Source organism: Eutrigla gurnardus, assembly GCF_963514095.1.
Source record: "Eutrigla gurnardus genome assembly, chromosome: 19".
Classification (NCBI taxonomy): domain Eukaryota; kingdom Metazoa; phylum Chordata; class Actinopteri; order Perciformes; family Triglidae; genus Eutrigla; species Eutrigla gurnardus.
Window position 1 is genome coordinate 18,651,675 of NC_139930.1, and position 20,343 is coordinate 18,672,017.

The 20,343-nt window shown below is 40.9% G+C and overlaps 1 protein-coding gene across 1 annotated transcript; it reads left to right on the forward strand.

Moving 5' to 3' along the window:
• The first annotated feature begins 10,547 nt into the window (after window positions 1–10,547).
• ppp1r26 (protein phosphatase 1, regulatory subunit 26) lies at window positions 10,548–20,343 on the forward strand. The gene is made up of 5 exons (XM_084035177.1): window positions 10,548–10,811; window positions 14,077–17,362; window positions 19,305–19,419; window positions 19,581–19,666; window positions 19,753–20,343. The coding sequence occupies exons 2-5, from the start codon at window positions 14,148–14,150 to the stop codon at window positions 19,790–19,792; spliced, it is 3,456 nt and encodes a 1,151-aa protein (XP_083891303.1). The 5' UTR covers window positions 10,548–10,811; window positions 14,077–14,147; the 3' UTR covers window positions 19,793–20,343.

The window sequence follows — 20,343 nt, forward strand, 5'->3', positions numbered from 1 at the left end:
GAGAAAAGTAGGGCACTGGAACATTACAGCATCTCTGAAAAACCTTTAGGCACCACAGTGTTGTCTCCTAGCAACCGGCAAAAAAAGAGGTTGGCAGTGAAGCGAGAGGTGACATTATCCCAAACCACCATCCAGTGATTCCATCTGTATGTCGGAGTATACTCGCATGTCCGTGTTTTATTAAAATGAATATGAGCAGCAGGGGAGTCGTGTTTTTTTTAGACTGGTGTAACGCCAGGATTTGTAATATAATTAAAAAAAGATCTACATCTTGTTGCCTTTGCAGGGCTTTTTTCCTTAACCATAAAAAAATATTTTCACCTGAACAACGCAGTGCATTTTAGCAGCTATGATCATCTTTTTGTCATGGAAGAAAACGATTATGAACACCTAGAACGTACAAAAGATAAACTCTTACACCGGACATACATATACAGTATGACCTGACATTGAAGCAAGCTGGAGTTCAGGAGTAAATATCTTTACCTGCTGCAGTAGCTGGCTTTGTATTTTTATGCCAGCTGCATTCCTGTTGAGCTACAGGGGATGTTTTCAGTTGAGATTTCATATTTTCACTGCAGCAATGCCCTTACTTCTTATTTTCCTTTTTCTTTTTGTAAGGCTTGAGTTGGCTTGGTGCTGTTATGTGGTAGCAGACATGTGGACACAATGAAGGGCAGCAACTCAGTTGGGGGTTTCTGCAATATTTCTGCACCTGCCAGGTTCTTCTCATCCTGAAACTCCAGGAGAGAGTCCAGCCTTGTGTGAGTGTTCAGTTCCAGAGCTCCAGTAGAGGAAAATGTAAACACCTATCACTGAGCTGTACCGCTGAGAGCACATTGTATGTCACATTAATCCAAGGATCAATCAACCAAGGACCCGCCTCCTCCTGACATCCAATGCACTCGACTCCTCCATGCAAAGGAGGTCATGTGGAAGTACCCCCCCATGTTGGTTCACTGGGCTGCATGAGGCTGTCGGAGCAGATTCATAAGGAGGCCTTGACCTCAGAGCAGTTTACCTTGAGGACCCTCTCAGGAGCTGGTGCCCTTGACATCATAGCTCTAAGGGTCTCGGTGGCGGCAAAATGATCTGCAAATATCAAAACGCAACTGCAAAATCTATTAAATACTAAAGCTGCAATGTGCATCAAAAATCAATCCAATGAAATGAAAAAAATGAAATGTCACCAACCAGCTTGCATTACTATTAAGCTTCTGAGTTCCCCTCGGCTAATTGTTTTGGTTTTTCAGCCCGTTTTCCTGTTCTGTAGCAGCTAAAGGGTCAGCTATTTTCCCCGGGGGTTGGTGGTGACCAAACTGGAGCTAAAAGGAGAGTCATTACTGGATTATTTATCAGAAATGTGAACTGTTGGAACAACTCTTTTTACTGACTCTGGAATCCCAACTCGATCACTGACTAGACAATTCTACGAGTCCCGTTGTGCGATCACTTTGGCAAATTACATTATAAGTAAAAACAAATTACAGTCACAGTTTTGTTTACAGCTTGTTCTGTTGCCCCCATGTGCCAAAATAAATCTTTGCATTTAATTCTGCTTTGAATGTAAATTCAAATGATTCAAGAGCGTTATTAGGAAACATATCTTTGACTGTAAAAGACAAACAGAGTGGGAATTAGAATCAACTCTAAATAACACTTTAAAAAAGCTGTGGGGAGTTGCTGTGTGGTTAAAAGAGACTTAAGGGCTTTTTGCCTCCTGTTGTTTTGCGTGCAAAATGCTGTTGTGGGTTTTTACATTTTCATTTGAATTATGGCCACATTATTATTACAGTCACGGCATAAATCTGCTCAAAGGATGTGAGTGTATTTTAAACGACACCTCCATACATCTCCTAGTTCTCAAGTAATCCCTCGGCACTCTACCCATCACACACAGAGGGAAAACACACACACACACACACACACGTACTCCACCACTAGCCCCTAGTGTGACATGCATATTTTATAGACAACCTTTCACTCCAATCCCAGTCCTGAACCCGGGGGAGCGTTCTGGTTAAAAGTCACATCGACTAGGCAAACATTTTCTTCCCCGGCTGCCAAGAACTCAGCGGGATGCGTGTTAACTTCCACCAGTCTTAATCTAGCTGATGGAAGTGTTACTAATGATAAGTAATGGGCAATATGTCATAATAGAATAGTGTTAAATGAACCAAGTTCTGGTAATAGAGGTGAGGTGAGTGTATTTTCGATATTCTTTTATTTCATTATATTGATTCAGACAACGTCAATATAATTGTGTATATTGTTGAGTGATGACATCCTTTTGATTTATTTCATTTGCCAACACGAAAGCTCTAAATGCAATGTGTTCTTAGCGTGAAAACAGACGTATATACTACTCTCCTGTGTTTTATCAGCGATCCTAGCAACTCCGTTCCACACGTGGCCTCCGGGGACAAAGCAAGGACTGCACATGATGTCATCCTCACTTATAATGAGGTTGTCTGTGGTTGGAAACAAGCCCCAGAGGAGAGGTTATCGGGGACAAAAACTAAAGGACCCACAGGGATACCATCCTAGGAGGCATATGGAGTTTGAAATTCACAAACAGCCCCAAAGACACTATAGGTGTCACCGGCTTAAAGCGCAGAAGAACGAAAACTCCATTTTCACTTCAGGAACAAATATCTTTTTCTGGGTAAACAAGGTGAATTACAACCAATGCTTTCTCAGACAACACCAGTTATAGTACAGAAAATGAATTCCCCTTTCTTCTGGAGCAAACTAAAAGAAATAGTCCTACTAATGCACAACTTGGAAGACTGCTCACCACACTCATGCGTCGCCATGCCAACAAATGGTTTTGGTAAAGTTTCCAAGAGTGCTGGTCCAAAACTACGATGTCGGGCAATACTAAGGCATCTATGGTTGTCGTCCACAAGGTAGCCACACCCTAAAACATCCCCTACTTTATGGTCTATTTCACTCTAAATTGACCAAAATTGACTTCATGAATATTGGATGAGTGAGACCATAAACTCACCCTTACATGTTCACGGAGCTAATAGATCAAGTGAGAAGTAATTGACTTTCATGCAATCAGACTTCTGTTTGCAACTAGAGGAGTCGCCCCCTGATGGCCAGCACAGAGAATGCAAGTTTCCGCTTTGGCTTTACTTTTCAGAAGCTCAAGTCGCCGCCTGGTCTTGCCAAGAAATGCAGTGGGATTCATAAATGATGCTACACGGACAATGCTTGACGACAGGATTCGTCCCGCCTCTGATGCTGATTGGCTAATCCTTCCGGAGCCACAAAGGGCTTACACAACTTTTTTTCACATGTGCAACGGCACACCCCAAACCCTGTGTGGATATTTTACATGCTTCGACTTTAAAGTAGCAGTTTGAGGCATGTTTGTATATATTTATTATTCATCTCCTTTAATTTGTTACCCATCTGTAAATGCATGTATACATACTATTTATTCTGATACTCTAAAACCAGGAACGGATTCAACACAATGCAATACGTATACACCACCAGATGTCGGATTTCATGGGGAAGATGCAAAGTGATGCATTTCACACTTCCTGCATGCAAAAGACATTTAAATGTCAAAGTAATGAAACCATTATATACGGTAGAAAAGCAATAGCAGGAGCTCGTTTTGTACTTTTCTTTGATGCAATGTTTTGTTGAGCTTTTGAAATCATTTTCATTGTGCGATTGTGCGGAGGGGGGGGGGGGGGGGCTTCCTGTTAAATGCAGATACGGCGATGATCTACTTTAAGCAGAATCCTACACAAAAGATTAATCATATTCAAATGACAGAATGACTCCCGAGTGCATTGCTACCATGTGATTTCAATGACAGCAACCCATCAAATCATCATTCCCTGTGGAGTGGAAGGTGTTTACTCACTCTCTCTACTCTTTCTCTCTGCTTGCATGTGTGCCCCCCCTCTCTCTCTCTGGAATATTCCATTAAGCAGAGAAAATAGGGGTCTGAAGGACAGCTGGGCTCAGCCAACCTGCTGAGAGAGAAATTAAATGCACTTTCTGCACCAATCAATACCCCGCTGTGTGGCGATGATAGAGGGTGAGTCGGGTTAGAAGCAGAGTGTTTATGTGACAGAGCTGAGGGTCATCTCATCCTCCGCATCTGCAAACTTTTCAACACAAATCTGCTGGTTGTTTGCCAGATCAGCGTTTATGTCTCCGGGTGACCTACAGTAAAGTATATAATGTATGCGCACCATCATTTGTCTCTTCATGCTTCTCTTTTTTCATCCGGTCTCCGTACATTTGAAATGTCAGGTAATTAGCTTCCCTTTCCACAGTGGAAACACTATACCAACATCTCCCACACATGTTCAAACGTGCTACACCTGACTGTTCCATTTCCATACTTTCTGCAATACACTGTACAAGGATCGGTTTCATCATTTAAAAAAAAAAGTCTCCCTTTGCCGTTGTGTTTCATTGAGATAAAGGCTGCTCCCGAGGCTGGCAGTGAAAGCGGTTATGCAACGTGGCCTCTGTGCGACTTTGCAGAGCATCAACAAAAAATTGCCCCGTGTGGGAAAGAAGCAAGGACATCAACTTGTAATAACAAATAAGCATGCGGTGAAAGCAGGGGAGCCAAATACAACAGGACAACGGCTCGTGTTCACTTGTTGGTCGATAGCAAACATGCTGACAAACAGTACCCCCCCACCCCCCCCCACCCCCACCCCTCCAGTGGGAAACAAGTACAAATTAAACACTGCAAAACTCAGACCCGAATCGATGCAGTTTTATCTGCCTGATTATGTTGGCATTTAAAAAAAAATGCAGACGCAGCAGAGAAGGTTGCAAAAATACTACTAAGTTTAAATTCATTGTGATGAGGTGAGGGTTTGCCTTTTGCATCCAAAACTAGATACTGAAGCATTCACATGAATAAACATAATAATAATAAGCTGCCATGATGTAAATCAATCAGTAAACAACTTTATCTGTTATGATTGAAGCTTCTGGCATTAACAGATACATGTGTATTAATGTGCCGATATGAATAACATCAGCAACTGGGGGGTACTGCAGTATTTTACACAAATATGTGTTTTATGTTGGCTATTAAACCAACACTCACAGGGGGGGTCAAACCCCTGCCTGGCTATGAGCTTGCTTCCACATAACTAACCTTGACTTTTGTTTGACTTGCAGACTATTAAAGCAGTTAAAACGTCAGCTTTAGTTGAGATATCGTATCGGATGACTTATTCTGAATGTAATGCACATTTGGCTGGTTGGCTTGAATAAATATGCTGCTGCTTTTTAAAAATGTATTTCTTTAAACACAAATCTTTCTCTGGGCCCACTGGTGTTCTCGTGTGGGCGGACCTGCATATGTGCATACATGTGTGCTGAGTGGGAGCAGGGCCACAGCTGGGGTCTTGGCTTTTCTATATCAACACCATCTTCAAGCCTTTATCACATCTCATTGTGAATCCTCCGCTTCCCTTCTCTCTACGGAACCATGATGATAAAGTACATATACTGTTCTGTATGTTTTGTTATATCCCCCTTCTCTCTCTTTTTGCCTCTGCACACTTAACCTGGCAACAACAATAAATAAGTGCTTGTCTGACTGCACTCACATGCCAGCAAAGACGTGCACTTTTGGTATCTGACAGGCGCATTAAGGGAAATAATGGGCCCCGCCGAGTGGCATTTGGAGCTCTAGCTCAGTTTTATTTCGGTTAATAAACATCAGCCCTCGTAACAGGTTGTCAAGCTCCTCGAAGGAGACGATGCAAGATGAGAGCAGACAATCAAGATTGAACTTCGTGTTGGTGATGAAGGCTGTTACTACCTTCCTCTCATTTGAGCTGTCATGAAGAAAAGAATGGGGTGAAGCAGCGTAGCGGGTCTCTGCTGCCCCCTGTAGGAGAAACGCTATGATTTATAACATCCCCTTTGAGAAGTCCAACTTTATAATTGGAGGTTTTATAAAAACTTACTGAACTGAATTTAATGTCATAATAGTAAAATATTAGATAAGTGATGCTCTAATTAACTGTTTTTTTAGTTCAGGATGTGTTTTCATGCTCCATGTCACATTGTAGACTGTATACAATTATATTATATATATAATAAAAAAGGAGTTGATGCATTATGCCCAGAAGTAGTTGTAAAGATGCAGAATATAAAAATGAAACGTGAAGCAAAGGAGGAAAAATACACTGAGCACCCAGACAAATAAGTTGTGGCTTATGTATTTGTTTGTTTTGTGAGTAAGTAGTATTAAATGTTATGTTTCATTTGTTTTAATTTCATCTGTGTTTTATTTGGCCTGTCCTCTCTACGGTAAAAACAAATGATAGTACGTCGTTCCTGTTTTTACAGGTCTACACTGCCACCTGGTGGAATATACATTGAAGGTACATAATGTGGTTTTCCTGTATTTTATATGGATGGACATTAACTTCATTTTGCATTATTATTCATTTGATTGGCTCTTAAATATGACAGAGCTGCAGCTTGATCCAGTAAACTCACCGTTGCAACCCGTGTGTTTATTTGGAGCTGTTTGTGTTATATTATATATGTTTATATTTTTCTAAACAACACAGGAAATCTGTACAGTTTTTAATCCTCAAATTTTACCATATGGACTGAGTTTCACCCAACTTTAATGAGCACTCAGATGCTACGAGCGCACAGAGAAGCGGTGAAAATCAATGTATGATTCATCTTTTTCTGATGACTCTCTCTAGTTTTGATGAACTAAAACAAGTTGTAAGAGCATTTTTAACTATTCTAGATTCATGAATTGCTTTTAATTTATAGCCGCAAATGGTTCTAGATTTTTTTGACAATTTGATCTTCCATCGTCCTATAAAACTACGAGATGGTCCAACCTCGTCTGTGTGTTAAATTAATATCATACTGGTTTCTAACAGCTGTTGCGTCGACATGTTTGTGAGATTTGGGGGTTAAATATGTTTTGTGGTGGTAAAAGTTGAATCTAACTACTCCGGTTATCTTAAACGTCCCCATCGTCCTCCACTCTGGAATGAGTCTGGTTGCTGTCCGTGGTGCTGAAGCTCTTTTTCCCCCACTTTGGGAACTTTTGGGCCTGCAGGAGAGACTGCTTTGTATTTCCATCATGCCTTTGGGTTTTTTATTAACGAGTGAATTGGTCTGAGGTCTGATGTGGTCCTCTGATGTCTATTCAATTCAATTATCACCAAGAAACAAGAAGAAGCCCATCACCTCCTCATTTGCATGCAAATGAAAACACCAAATGAACAGGCAAAGTACATTTCAAGGTCAGGAACACGCCGGGATGTTGCTGCTGCTGTTTTTTTGGGGGTTTTTTTGGCATGAAAATGGGGCCAATTGATTCGGTGGCATTACCATCAGGGCAACTCAAATCACTTTGTCTCTCGCTGTGAAACGGAAAAAGAGAATCCCACACGTTACGCATTCAGAATAGTGTAGTTACAGTATATTGCCTCCTTGTCCTCACAAGCCCACAGAAAGGGACAGACTGTTCAAAACAGGATGTGAGCAGAATACACATCCCTTAAAAGCCTCAGTATGTATTTCTTTTGTCACTTGTTTAAGATTATAAGAGAGTCACGTTACTTTCTTTTAATTAAAATGTGACTAAATTAAGACAAAAAACATATTCTTCCAGAGATAAGCCCCATCCAGTGATATCCCTAATGGCAGCAAATGTTAAGGTGCAAATTTAGGACTATTGTCCACTTTTTTCACATTTCAATTACCTCTTTTTTCAGTCATCTGTGTTAGATATTATTATTATTATTATTATTATTATTATTATTATTATTATTATTATTATTATTATTATTATTATTAATATTATTACTCCCTGTTTCCACCTGGCTAGTTGTGTGGGAAGATGAGAGAACATTTAAAAGTCCCACCTGTTACTCAACTCTCACCTATGTCTACTTATCCACACTATTGTGAATATAATCTGAATGTAAGAACATTAAAGTGACTCATCATTGTAAGTTGAATATAATTTCTGAAATATGTAAATGAAGCGTGTTCAACATGAAGAGCCACACAGTTGCAGCGTTGCGTAACAAACACCTGTTTAGCACATATGGTGATTAAAAGTGATGTTTGCACCGGCAATGCAACTTTATATAGTGTTGACAAAACTGTCTGATCCGTATTCTGTTCCTTCTGTGATATGGTATAATAACCTAAACTGTGAACAGCTGTTTTTTAGGCATATGACACGCAGCATTGGATCCACATTATTCCATTGTATTCCATTATTTATACATTATTGTTTATGTTGGTTAATATACTTGCATCTACGCCAACTTTAAATGTAATGCTGTCACGTTTCCTCTTTGGGCCTCGCCACGAGTCCAGACACGGGGTGAAGATGAGCAATAGTGTGAGGAGAATGTCAAAAATGATGGGTAGCAAAAAACTTAAAGTGCACTGAAAAGATCAAAATGTGAACCCGAGACCGTTCGAGGCCTGAGAATTGGGGTTTCTCACAGTGCGGATCGCTGCACAGCATGACAAAAAGCAACAGTGTGAGAGAGTCTGTTGCCTTTACTGGCTTGCTGTAGTTCATTCATACTGAAACAATCTGTTCCTGTTCCTGAATGGTAACTCAGACTGAACTACATGAACAAGCTGCCAGTATTGGTAGAGTATATTAAATATATAGCATGCTATCAAAAACTCATGGGAAGTGTAGGTCTTGAATGCTAATCAATAAGCTTTTCATTATCATGTATGCGTTAAAATGCAGAGAAGCTCGAATTCAACTGTTTTCTTTTATTCTGAAACATGTAAGATGTAATAATTATTCTATTATGGGCTAAAAGTGACTTAAAGGCTATAATATCAAGATGAATTCGGCTGGAAATGTATTTCCAAAGACAAAATTAAAAAATAATTAAAAAAATAAATACACAGGGTCATTACCAGAATCTATGAGCTGGGCCTGTTTGAAGTTACAAAAATGTTCTCTATTCAAAATGTTCAAGGTTAGATATTGCTCATATTGCTCTTGTAGTAGACTCAACCATGCAATATACGCTTATTTCATTCAAGGTTAATGAGAGATGGAAGATGGAAGACAACAAACTGAATCTAGGACCAGATCAGAATGTATGTGTTGGATATCGTAGACAACACTTTCAATCTTAGTAGACTGTCATGCACACAATTAGCTTCCATGAACGAGAAAAAAGTGTTCCTTCTGTGTGGAGTTTGCATGTTCTCCCCGTGTAAGCGTGGGTTCTCTCCGGGTTCTCTGGCTTCCTCCCTCAGTCCAAAGACATGTAGGATGGGGATAGGTTCATTGGTGACTCTAAATTGCCCCTAGGTGTGAATGTGAGTGTGAATGGTTGTCTGTTTCTACATGTTGGCCCTGTGATAGACTGGCGACCTGTCCAGGGTATGATAGCTGGGATCGGCTCCAGCCCCCCCGCGACCCTGAATTACAGGATAAGCGGTAGACAATGGATGGAATGAGAAAAGTCACTGAGAGAAGCCTCAATGTGTTAAATGCAACTTAAAAGTACATTCGGGTCTGCTGGTGCCTCAGGAGAAACTAAGAATCCTCGACTTCTGACAGTTTGGGGAATTAAAGTAAGCTCCCGGTAGGCTTTTTCCTGCTCCAAGCTGTCGTCACTATACATCTGCCTTTAAAAATCATCTACCAGGCGACCTCTAGTTGGCATCACTAGTGAATTTAATGTCAAGCAAGTGATGTGTCCCCCATGAAGAACTTCACCCGAAGAATATATTGTTTATTTGACAACACAATTTTAAATCGTTGTATTAGTAAAGCCAGATTATTATGGACCCGTTGTTGTTTTTGTGTTTGAGGTCAAGGGTCGGCTGGGTCGCTATTGCAATAGATGCGTGAATCCCATCAGAGACAATTCTTGACAAATTACAAAAAAGAAATATGCCATTAAATGTAATGTATTCACTGGAGTCACATATGTAACTACAGTTAAGGCTTATGATATATCTGTACCAATATCCAATTAGATTAAGTCACAGGGAGAGAACCCAAACTGAGAATGAGAACTGATTTTTTTTTTAAAAGCTTAAATTAAACACATACACAAATAATAATAATAATAATAATAATAATAATAATAATAATAATAATAATAATAATAATAATAATAATATCTCTAGAAATATAATGCAGATATTACAGGAAATAAATTATATTTTTCAAGGACTTAATACCAGTGAGCACAATAATATGTAAGATGATATCCCATTATATTTGATCAAGCATACTGAGTTTAATTAATCAAACTACGCCCTTATGAGAGATAAAAACTTTTTAATAAGAAGCCGTATTATCATCGTGTCATCTGGGATACTATGAGTATTTTTTAGTGGTTTCCGGAAAAGCCTGTTTTCATTTATTAATGCGGCATTATATCACACATGACTGTTTTGTAATATGCAAAAAAAATATGTTTTTTAAAAAGTGCTCGTGCATATCTTCCGGGGGAGAGGAGGCGAGGGCATGTAGGGAGGGAAGGGGGGGAGTAGGAAGAAAAAATGCCGTTGCCATGTTTGAAGGGGTCGACCATGCTTGGCTGGACCGCGGGGCTGGACTCTGGGTTAAAGGAAGCTAGCTGCTGGTCCGCCCGGCTGTCGGAGCGGAGGGGGGAGACTCGAGCTGCTGCGGGCGGTGTGTGTGTGTGTGCGCGCGAGCGAGCTGGCGACGGACGCCGAAATATCCTCCACGACGGCTCCGCTCACATCTCAAACCCCGAACCCGGCGATGAAGAAGCGAGTCCGGCTGCTTTTGTGTCGCATCCGAGGTGAGTTAAACTTGTTCGTGGTGGTTTTGTATCCGTGGCTAGGAGGGTAAAAAAAAAAGCTGTGGCCCGATACAAAGGCTTTCTTTTGCCGGGGCTGCAGCAGCCGGGAGGCCCGCCTGTGTGCCTTTTCAAGTCGCCGACTACTACCGCGGTTATCCCTCTCTACAAAACGTCTCACGCCATCTCCTCAATTGCTCCCCCCTCCCTCAAAAAACATTACGTGTCTTGTGCGGAAGTGTTTTTACCGAGCGAACATCGAGGCGTTTTTTTGTGCGATTTTTGACAACCGTGGCCGGTACCAAAGAAACATGGTTGCTCTGCGGAGTCTCCTAACGCTGCACGCCGGGCATCGGCGCAGTCCACGCCGCTAGAGGGTTACGGGGACAGGCGGGGTTTCTCTCGTTGCTACACCGGGAAAGCGTCCGGGTAATGGGGAGGAGGGGGGGTATTCTCAACAACAACACTTATGTAACACAGAAATAACGCAGCTAATGTACGTGTGGGGAAACTTACTTTTAGATGTCAAACAAAGTTGGCATACGTTATGCTACGTGTTTTTTTTTTTAGCTCGCGTTATGTCGCGTTTTTTTTTTTTTTTTTTTTTTTTTCAGCTGGGGCGTCTTTTGGTGACCAATCCCGGTTTCCTGTTGTTGTTCGCACTTTTTATATCCGGTTATAATCATTAAAGAAGGAGAATTAGTAAGTTGTCTATTTCCTCCTTGCAGGGTGCATGTAGGGCTGGGAAGGGTCTATTTACTTTTTATGGGGGGGTCATTGTAAAATAATGTTGAACTGATTAGTCCAAAAGCAAGATAAATTAACCCCAGTGATGAAAAGTAATACATTACATATAGTCAAGTACCATAGTTTAAGTTATTTGTACATTTGTTTATTTATAAGACATTTAATGTTACAAGTTACTTTAAATATTTCAGCATATTATATACACATTGGTCCATCAATTATGTGTATTTATTCTAAGTTTAATGTTACAAGTCACTTAATATTCCAGCATATGAGCTACACAGGTGCATCAATAATGATAATAATCCATAATCTAATATACTAAACCGGTGTCATTCTTCCATCCATAAGGAGTACTTATACTTTTGTACATGTAGCTGAAAATACTTTTTGTTTTTTGTTTTTTTTTAAACACAATTCTGATATTGCAGCAATTTGTACACCAGTGAGTTTGCTCCGGCAAATTAGTCCACTCATGACGTGACAACTTTTTTATTGCCCTGCTGATGTGTGCACAGTTAAATCTGTCCCGTGAACGAGAGCTTAAATAACATCCAATAAAACGTTAGTACGGAATGAGAGGGATGGTCTCGAGAAAACTTGAGTAAACGTGATCATTTAACATTTAATTTAAGGGAATTGATCCAGTGATAAGAGGGCACATTTGAGTCAAAGCTTCGCTGTTTGCCTGCCACCGACACTCTGGGTTCCCCATAATAAATAGATGAACTAGCCACAATAACTTTTCACTTCAGTTCCTACTCCGTTGTTATGTTAACAGAAGTAATTTGGAAGATGTAGGTTGGCATATATTAATTTGTGTGCACAAGTAATCCACAAATGTCTCCCTTGATACCCGAAATCCATATCTGCAGTTCTCAATCAATACAAAGGTCTGTAAGGCATGTCCACCGTTAAAATGACGAGGTCCTGATTTTTGTCTTGAATATGCTTTTGTTTTGTTTATCTGGGTAGGAATCTGTGACCTCTGTGTGGTATAACCATAAAATAGCCAAACGACAAACACACCCAACCAGTATAGTTTAGTGTGTCACATGTCTGGGTTGAATGGAATATTGTTTTAATTTAACAGTCCAGTCACAGCTTGAGGCCTGCCTCCAGGCTGGATTACTTAATGCCCCATGGCCCTAGACCCTTAGGGGCCCCGAAAGCCCTACGTTCACTGTGTGTTAATTACTTTGATTAACTACAAATTTGTTCGGACATATGCTTCAATTAATTTAAACCCCATGTCTTGTAGTGAGGTGTGACATTAATGTTTCTACTAATAATACATGTTGTTATATATTTTAGTTTCAGTTTATGTTGACTTATCGAGTCACTGAGCTCTTTGATATTCTCCAAAGGTTTGGCTCGAGCTGAAAGACCTGAGGTCATTTGCCATAATTCATCAGAGACGTAATGAAGTACATTCTTTCCCTCTGGGTTACAGAATGTACCTTTTGAAAAACCTCCTCAGTGATTTCACTGTAAAAGTCTCCCGCCATCACCGCCTCCCTTCTACCATTATCAGATCCCCAGCAGCAGTGTGGTCCGGTTCCATTGAGGCGAGAAATCACTTTTATGCACCTGACTACCATTACGGATTTAACAATTGTGAGACTGATGATAGCCAACCGCCAGGAGGCTTTTACTGTGAAGAAGCTGCAGATATCGAACGTATAATACCTAATAATCAAACCTAATAATCCTCAAAATATTCTTAAAACTCTTAAAATGGCACCAACACTTGCTGGAATCAGTTTAGTTAACTTTTTTTCACAGATAGGACGTCCTTATCAGTGAAAAGTATATCATCTTAATTTTAATGGTCATCAGGCTCTATTTTATTTACTTCTCTTCCATGATACCGAGGTAGAAAGCTTTTTCAAGTCACAAATATGTGACAACATCCATGATTATTCTGATTATGGAAATTCACCACAATGATCAATGATTTATCTGATTCCTCAAATCGCACCCAAATAAGCACCAAACAGCATACAGCCTTCATCAAAGAACTGCATTGGTCACATCGAGTTCCTCCACAGGATGGCAGCAGACCACTGATATTGCTTATTCTCCTACATACTCAGGATCTGTAGCTGTTTGTAAGGACTTAAAAGATAAGGAGTCATTTTTTGTGTAAAAAAAAAAAAACAATCAAAAAATCTAATTAAGCAATAATGAAAAATTAACTGCAGCTTATTTTCTCTAAATGTGTTTTGGTGGTTGTCACTGTCAGTAGTTATTATCTGAACTCAAATCTCTCTGAATTAAACATATTTTCAAGATGCCTGTAGACGGTTGGACCAAATATAAATCTGGACGAAATGAAAATCTTTTAAACACATTTGTGCGGGGGGTGGGTCAGTTTGCAATACTCTAAAGGCATAATGGACTTCATTCATAGCTCTTACAAAAGGATCTGACTTGTGGACACAGAGTGAATAATAATGTAAGGGCTTTAATTAAACGTGGAGTTTCACATTACCGTCACTGTTTCTCTTTTTCTTCTCAGATTGAACAATGTGATTGTGATCGGAGGCAGCTGCACTCCAATGGTCGAGGACCTCACCTCACTTCAGTAGAATGTACTTGATGAATGTACCTCCTGTCGCAGCGGCGCAAACAAAATGGAGAACATGTGGCCCACCCGGAGGCTATAGCCTTCCAATCTGCTTCAATGACTCTGACAGTGAGTTGTCCACCAGAGGCACACCTATCTCAGATAAGGTCCAGATGATCATTGAGAGCCTTAGGAGCACCCAGTCCTCACTCGAGATGGGTGACGAGATCGAGGGAAACGTGCCACCAGGACACGAAGGTCATCCCCAAGTCTGCAAGGTTGCAATGGGTTCCTACGCAGGGGCCAAGTCCAAAACTAAAGGTCCCACTGAAAACCAGCAGGCAGGCGTTTCCCCGCCAATCAACCACGAGAGCAGCGACTCTGACAGCGATGATTCGGTGGACAGAGGAATTGAGGAGGCGATACTGGAATACCTGAAGGAAAAGGGCGATCCCAAACGCAAGACGGAACCATGCTTCACCTTCCTCCAATCATCCAAAATTCCCAGAAAAAACCCTGTTCCTGAGGTTTCTAAACAGAACTCTGACAGCAATACTTTTTCGATTGCCAGTAACCAGTTTCCGAAAAGTGTCCAAGCGGAGACACCCACAGCACCAGTGGTTATACCTATTAAAAAATATATAAAAAGCAAGGCCTCCCTAAATGACAACACGTTTAAGAAATTGGATTCCAATAAAAGTATGACGAACAAAAGTTTAGCCTTGCCCAGAGAGCAGATAAAGAGCCCCTCGAAATCAAACAGCCTCTTCAACAAAGTAAAGTCCCCGGTACCAGATAAGGTGGAAGAAGACTCAAGTGATTCCAGTAGTGACGACGGCATCGAGGAAGCCATTCAAATATACCAGCTGAAGAAAATAGAGGAGCAGAACAAAAGGGAAACTTTCAATCCGCACACACTCGAGGAAGAGTCTGACTCCACTAGCGATGATGGGATCGAAGAGGCGATTCGTTCCTACCAGCTTGAGCAACTCAAGCAACAGAGTGTCCTCAAGCCGTTCTTGCACACGCAAAAACCCTTTACTAAGTCGTTAATGCATGCTGTTGGAAATACGAGCACGGAAAACATGAAGAAACACAGACTGAAAAAGAAAAAGACCAGAGCAGAGAAGGAAGCGAAATCTGTTCAACTTCCTCCCACGTCTGTTTTCATACCCAGGAGTACACTTTCCGAGAGCTCCAAGGGTAAAGGAAATGGATTGGTTTTGCTTAAAGAAGAAGGTTGTAAGGAGCATCCTACCGCTGGCCTTCCAAATGTTAACACGACTGTGGAGCTCATGTGTGCTGAGGCAATACTGGACATATCAAAAACCGTCATGCCTGAGGCTTTCCATCATGCCGTCAGCCTGAGCAGTTGCACCCCTACCGAATCTTCCATGCAGTCTTCACCTCCTGACATCCGCCCAGATGAAGAAAGTGACGGCAGCTCCATTGATAGTGAAGATGGGATAGAGCAAGAAATCAGGAAATTTCTTGAGCAGAAAGCCCAAATGCACATCCAGCTGCCGACTGCTACGACTCAAGAGACTCAAAGTATAAATCAAGCAGAGAAAGTGAAGGCTAAACAAGTCCCGACCCAAAAGAAACCTTCAAGATTGTCTTTGACACAGAGAAGAAAACAAAAAGAGGAAAACTGTAGCATTCCCAACACATTGGGGACTGATAACGATGTTAAAGAAGCGGCCCCTAAACCTTCACCCGAGCATGGAAACGAATCCGACCAATTGGTATTTTCCCGGGGAAGTCAACCTCACCCAGTAGCTCGATTACTCAAGACGGAGGAAAGTGGAGACAAAAGCAGCTCGCTTGACAGTGACGAGGACCTGAATGACGCCATAAAAGACCTGCTCAAGACAAAAAAGAAGTCGAAGAAAAAAACAAGGGACTTGAAGCGTAAATCAAGGCTGTGCCTCAAGGATGAAGAACCGCTGCTGGGAAATGCGACCAAAAAGTTCAAACCCAATCCCATTTCCAAACGCAGCCCTTTGAAAAAGGTAGAGACATGCAAGGATGACAAGGCTGGATTGAGTAGACAGGGTATTTCACAACCTAAACTAACTAATAAGAGTAAAGAGCATGAAACACATGGCAAAACGACAACTGTGGGTCAAGACGTCCTTTTGCCAAGCAATACTCAGTCTGCTCTTGAGATGAAGGAAGACAGCAGTTCGGTAGACAGCGACGATAGCATCGAGCTGGAGATTAGAAGGTTTCTGGCTGAAAAGGCCAAAGTTTCCACCGCGGAGAAAAGCAAAGACGGAGATGCTTCGACGAATGGTTCTGCCGTGGTTTGTACACCACTCCGAGATGAAGACATCAAACGGGAAAATCAGCTGGCTGAAATTCCAATCAGTCCTTCTCCGTGGTGTTGTCCTCTTCCAACGCCACAGAATTCGCCGCCACACATCTCCACGGACGACGCAGAAGCCCGTCTGTCGTCGGTCCAGTCCAGCAGCCCCGGTCTTCTGGAGCCAGCAGACGGGGCGGGGGCCACTAGAGCCGAGCAAAGGAGGCCAAGCTCTGGGAGAGGGGGCGTCCCAAGGGATCCCGCCCCACAGATGGAGAGGGCTCAACCAGTTTTGAGTCCGAACATCGCTCACTCTCGGTCGGAGTCGAACAAGTGGCGCCAGAGCTTCGGACTCCCCGCGGCCGACACTAGGGCTCCCAGTCGAACTCCGTTCCATATCACGTCTTCTAGAACCGGCGAGACTGCATCGGCAACGCCACCATATCAAGGCGGGGGGCCAAAATCACAGACTCCAGTCACGGTTTGGTCCTCTGCAAGGACCAGCAGAGCGTCTTTCCCCTGCTCTACAGAGAAACATGTAAATACAATGTTCAAATCCCCTGTTTTTAATAATTTGTCTACTGCCAGACATCCTCCGAGGTTGTCCTTTGCACGGAGCCTTGCGCCCGGCCACAGGTCACAATGCCCTATAGAAGGTGAGACGGAGAGTATGGTGCATATCTCTAAGGACAAGAGCGTGTTTGTGGAGCTGGAGTCGAACAGGACCAACCATGTCCAGGTTCGAAGCAGGGAAAGGAGCGAGGGAAAGGAGAGAGCGGACTTGCCGAGAGAGATAAAAAGAGAAGTCGAGGAAATGAAGATAGACGATAAGCAAGTACACCTAGAGAGAACAGAGGAAGAATTCATAGATGAGGCAGATTGTGAGTCAGACAACAGGAGAAACCCAGAGAAGAAGCAGGGCTTTTCCACATTGTAAGTATGTCCTTTGGCCTCTATGTCCCATAGCATCACAATCCAATTTTATAAGTTAAATTCTAGATTATGCCCTGCTAATAAATATAATGTAGGTTATGATCACGCTCGTTAATTTATAGGCAAGAAAGAAGGGAATGTTTATTAACACGATGACATAAAACAGGCATTGTTGGGGGGAAGATGTGTTTGTACATTTCTACAGCTATCTAACACAATGGCACCATCATGACAACTTTTTTTTTGTCCTCTGAGGTTAATTCATATCATCATCAAACCTTTGGAAAGCAATACAGTGACATTCTGGAATTAGAGGTAGACTGCATAGGTAGCACCACCATCAAGACAGAATATTTCATCCAGAAAACAACATCCTAAATGTAGACATTTTAAGTTAAAACAAAAAAAAACTCAATATGGCAAAGTAACTATTAAAGTTTAAGACAAATATCTGCAATGTTAATCAGAAAAATACATGCAATTATTACCCAATTTACCTGTGGTATGTTGGTTTAATTTAGAAGTCCTTTTATGTGCAAAGGTTAAAAAAGTAGTTATTGTTGATGTCTTTGTAATATGTGTCCATCACTGCCTTCATTTAGGGGTATTTCAATAAAAGCCAGAAGACAACATGTATAGTATATGATGTGTATGATTAGATTAGATACTTTTTGCTTTACACTCAATCAAAATAACACATTAGCCATAATTACTGGAGTGAAACAGAAAGAGACCCGTTCATGCAATACACCTGATGAAAATGATTAGAAGATAGAAAATGAATATGCAGTGAAATTAAACTTAAATTAAATGTGCTACACCATTTTGTCACATGATGGTAAATTTAATTTAATTTTTGGACTGTCGATCTGACAAAACCTTCACTCCTCAGAGTAAAATATACATTGTCAAGAATTAATCAAGAAAATAATTGGCTGGACATTACATTTCTCATAATCGATGCCGATTGTCCCTAAATGCTGATTTGTTAGATTTATAATTATAAAAAAGCTAATTTTTCACCGTCTAAATGGCGTCTCTGTACTTCAGCCCTTACATTAAACCCCCTGATCTCTTTGTGCCATTACCTCACACTGCTGAAGCTCTGAATCTGTGTTCTTCTAATGACATTGGATTGAAACCCACAGATTGAGTTTAGCTTTTCTTACTTTTGCACATAAAGGGATAAAAGCCAGGGTACACATTTAAAAGCGATTATACCCATGACCCTGAATGGGGATCATTTTTAGAGCAATTTTACAACGTCATTCCGTACTGGAACAATCTTGTGTGCTTTCTCGACCACCACGGAGATATTATACTGTTCTTCCCAACAACATTTGTTTTTCAGACACAGTGCTTTTAGTTAATTGTATGGTTTATACTCACAGATGGGGATTTAAAGCTCAGTTGTAGAAGAAAGCACTCTAAACAGTCTTTGACCCATTACCTCTATGACTCAAGTGTTGTTCTAGATTCCACCGAAGCCACATAGTTACTCCTCTCTGTCTTGCTAAACTTGATATTTAGTGTGTTCATTTCTTTGTCATGTTGAAGTTTTCTTGAATTTCCTATGTGGGGGGAAAAGGCTATTTATTTTTGTTTATCAAAAAAAAAAAAAAGTTACTGAACATGCTGTGCATTGCCAGGTTTTGTAAATATTTTGTAAGAAGTGTTTTTTTTTTTCTTTTACTCTTTCAGAAAAAAAACAAAATGAAAAACTTTTGCTGTGTCTTTTAAGTGCATCTGTGTAATAAAGAGTGGAATCCGAGCAACAATGGCGCTTCCTCATTAATGATGTATAATGGTAGCACTTATTGCAGCACTAGTAATAGCACCCTACCAAGCTATGTTCCCTGGCTTTTAAGGTGGGATGAATTATTCGAGTGTTACGTCATTCCTGGGAACTGGTCTGATGTCTGTCCTGCTCTGCCTTGCCCAGGTCTTTGTCCAGTGCCATTGACCCTGGCTTCAACTTCAGACCTTGCATAGCTCTTACCACAGAGGAAAGAAGCAGGATGTTCAACAGGAGGTACCCAGCTGAAAAATGCAAGAAGGTACAATTATGTAGAGACGAGTTATTGGTGCAGTTATTTATATCCCTTTATGATGAAAAGAGGTGTTCAGTAACGCGTTTGCTAAACTCACCATCAATGGCAAGGAGCTTTGGTTGTCCATATCTAGAGAGTGTGAAATATGTATTGCACGATGCTTGCAGGTTGTGCCTTCTCACGGTAGCGCTCCAGTGAAGAGCAAGACTTTGCAACGTGTCAAAAGAAAGCTTCAGTTCATTCCGGTCAACAGGTACGTGTATGGTTGGTCTCCGTGCTGATGGATCGCTGTCAAATACAAAAACCCATTCATCCAAGAATACTTTTCATCTTTTTCAGGAGAAATGAAGCACCCACCTGCCGCAGCATAAGAGCATAAAACTCGATTCTTCATTTGAAATGTGTAGATTGTGTTTGATATTACAATATTTGGGTTGTTGAATACCTATTTTTGCACTTTTAAGTGTGTGATTATGGTTTATATTTGGATATGTTGTTACAAGCTAGTGGTATTTTTTACACCACATCTTTGCGGTGGGTTTTGACGGATAAAAATTTGTTTTATTTTGTAATGTTTCAAGTTAAATATGAACGAGATTCTAGAAAATATGTAACAATTTTCGAAAGTTCACTGTTTATGAAGCCAACGAAGGCCCCCTTTTTTCTTTTTCTTTTTTTTTACTTGTGGCAATTTTGGGCTAAAAAGTAAATGGAAGTAAATGTTCATGTTGCTACTGAATATTTTGAGTTTACTGGTGTTTGTGTACGAGTTGACAAAATATCATTAGGTTGTTCTGGACCAGATCGATGCCTTAAATTCTTCTTTATACAACAGAATTGGTTTTATAGTTATTGCCAAACATTTGTTCCCCATCAGGAGTTGTTTCGTAAGATTTACGTTGGTTTATGTTATCTTGCAACAAAATATCA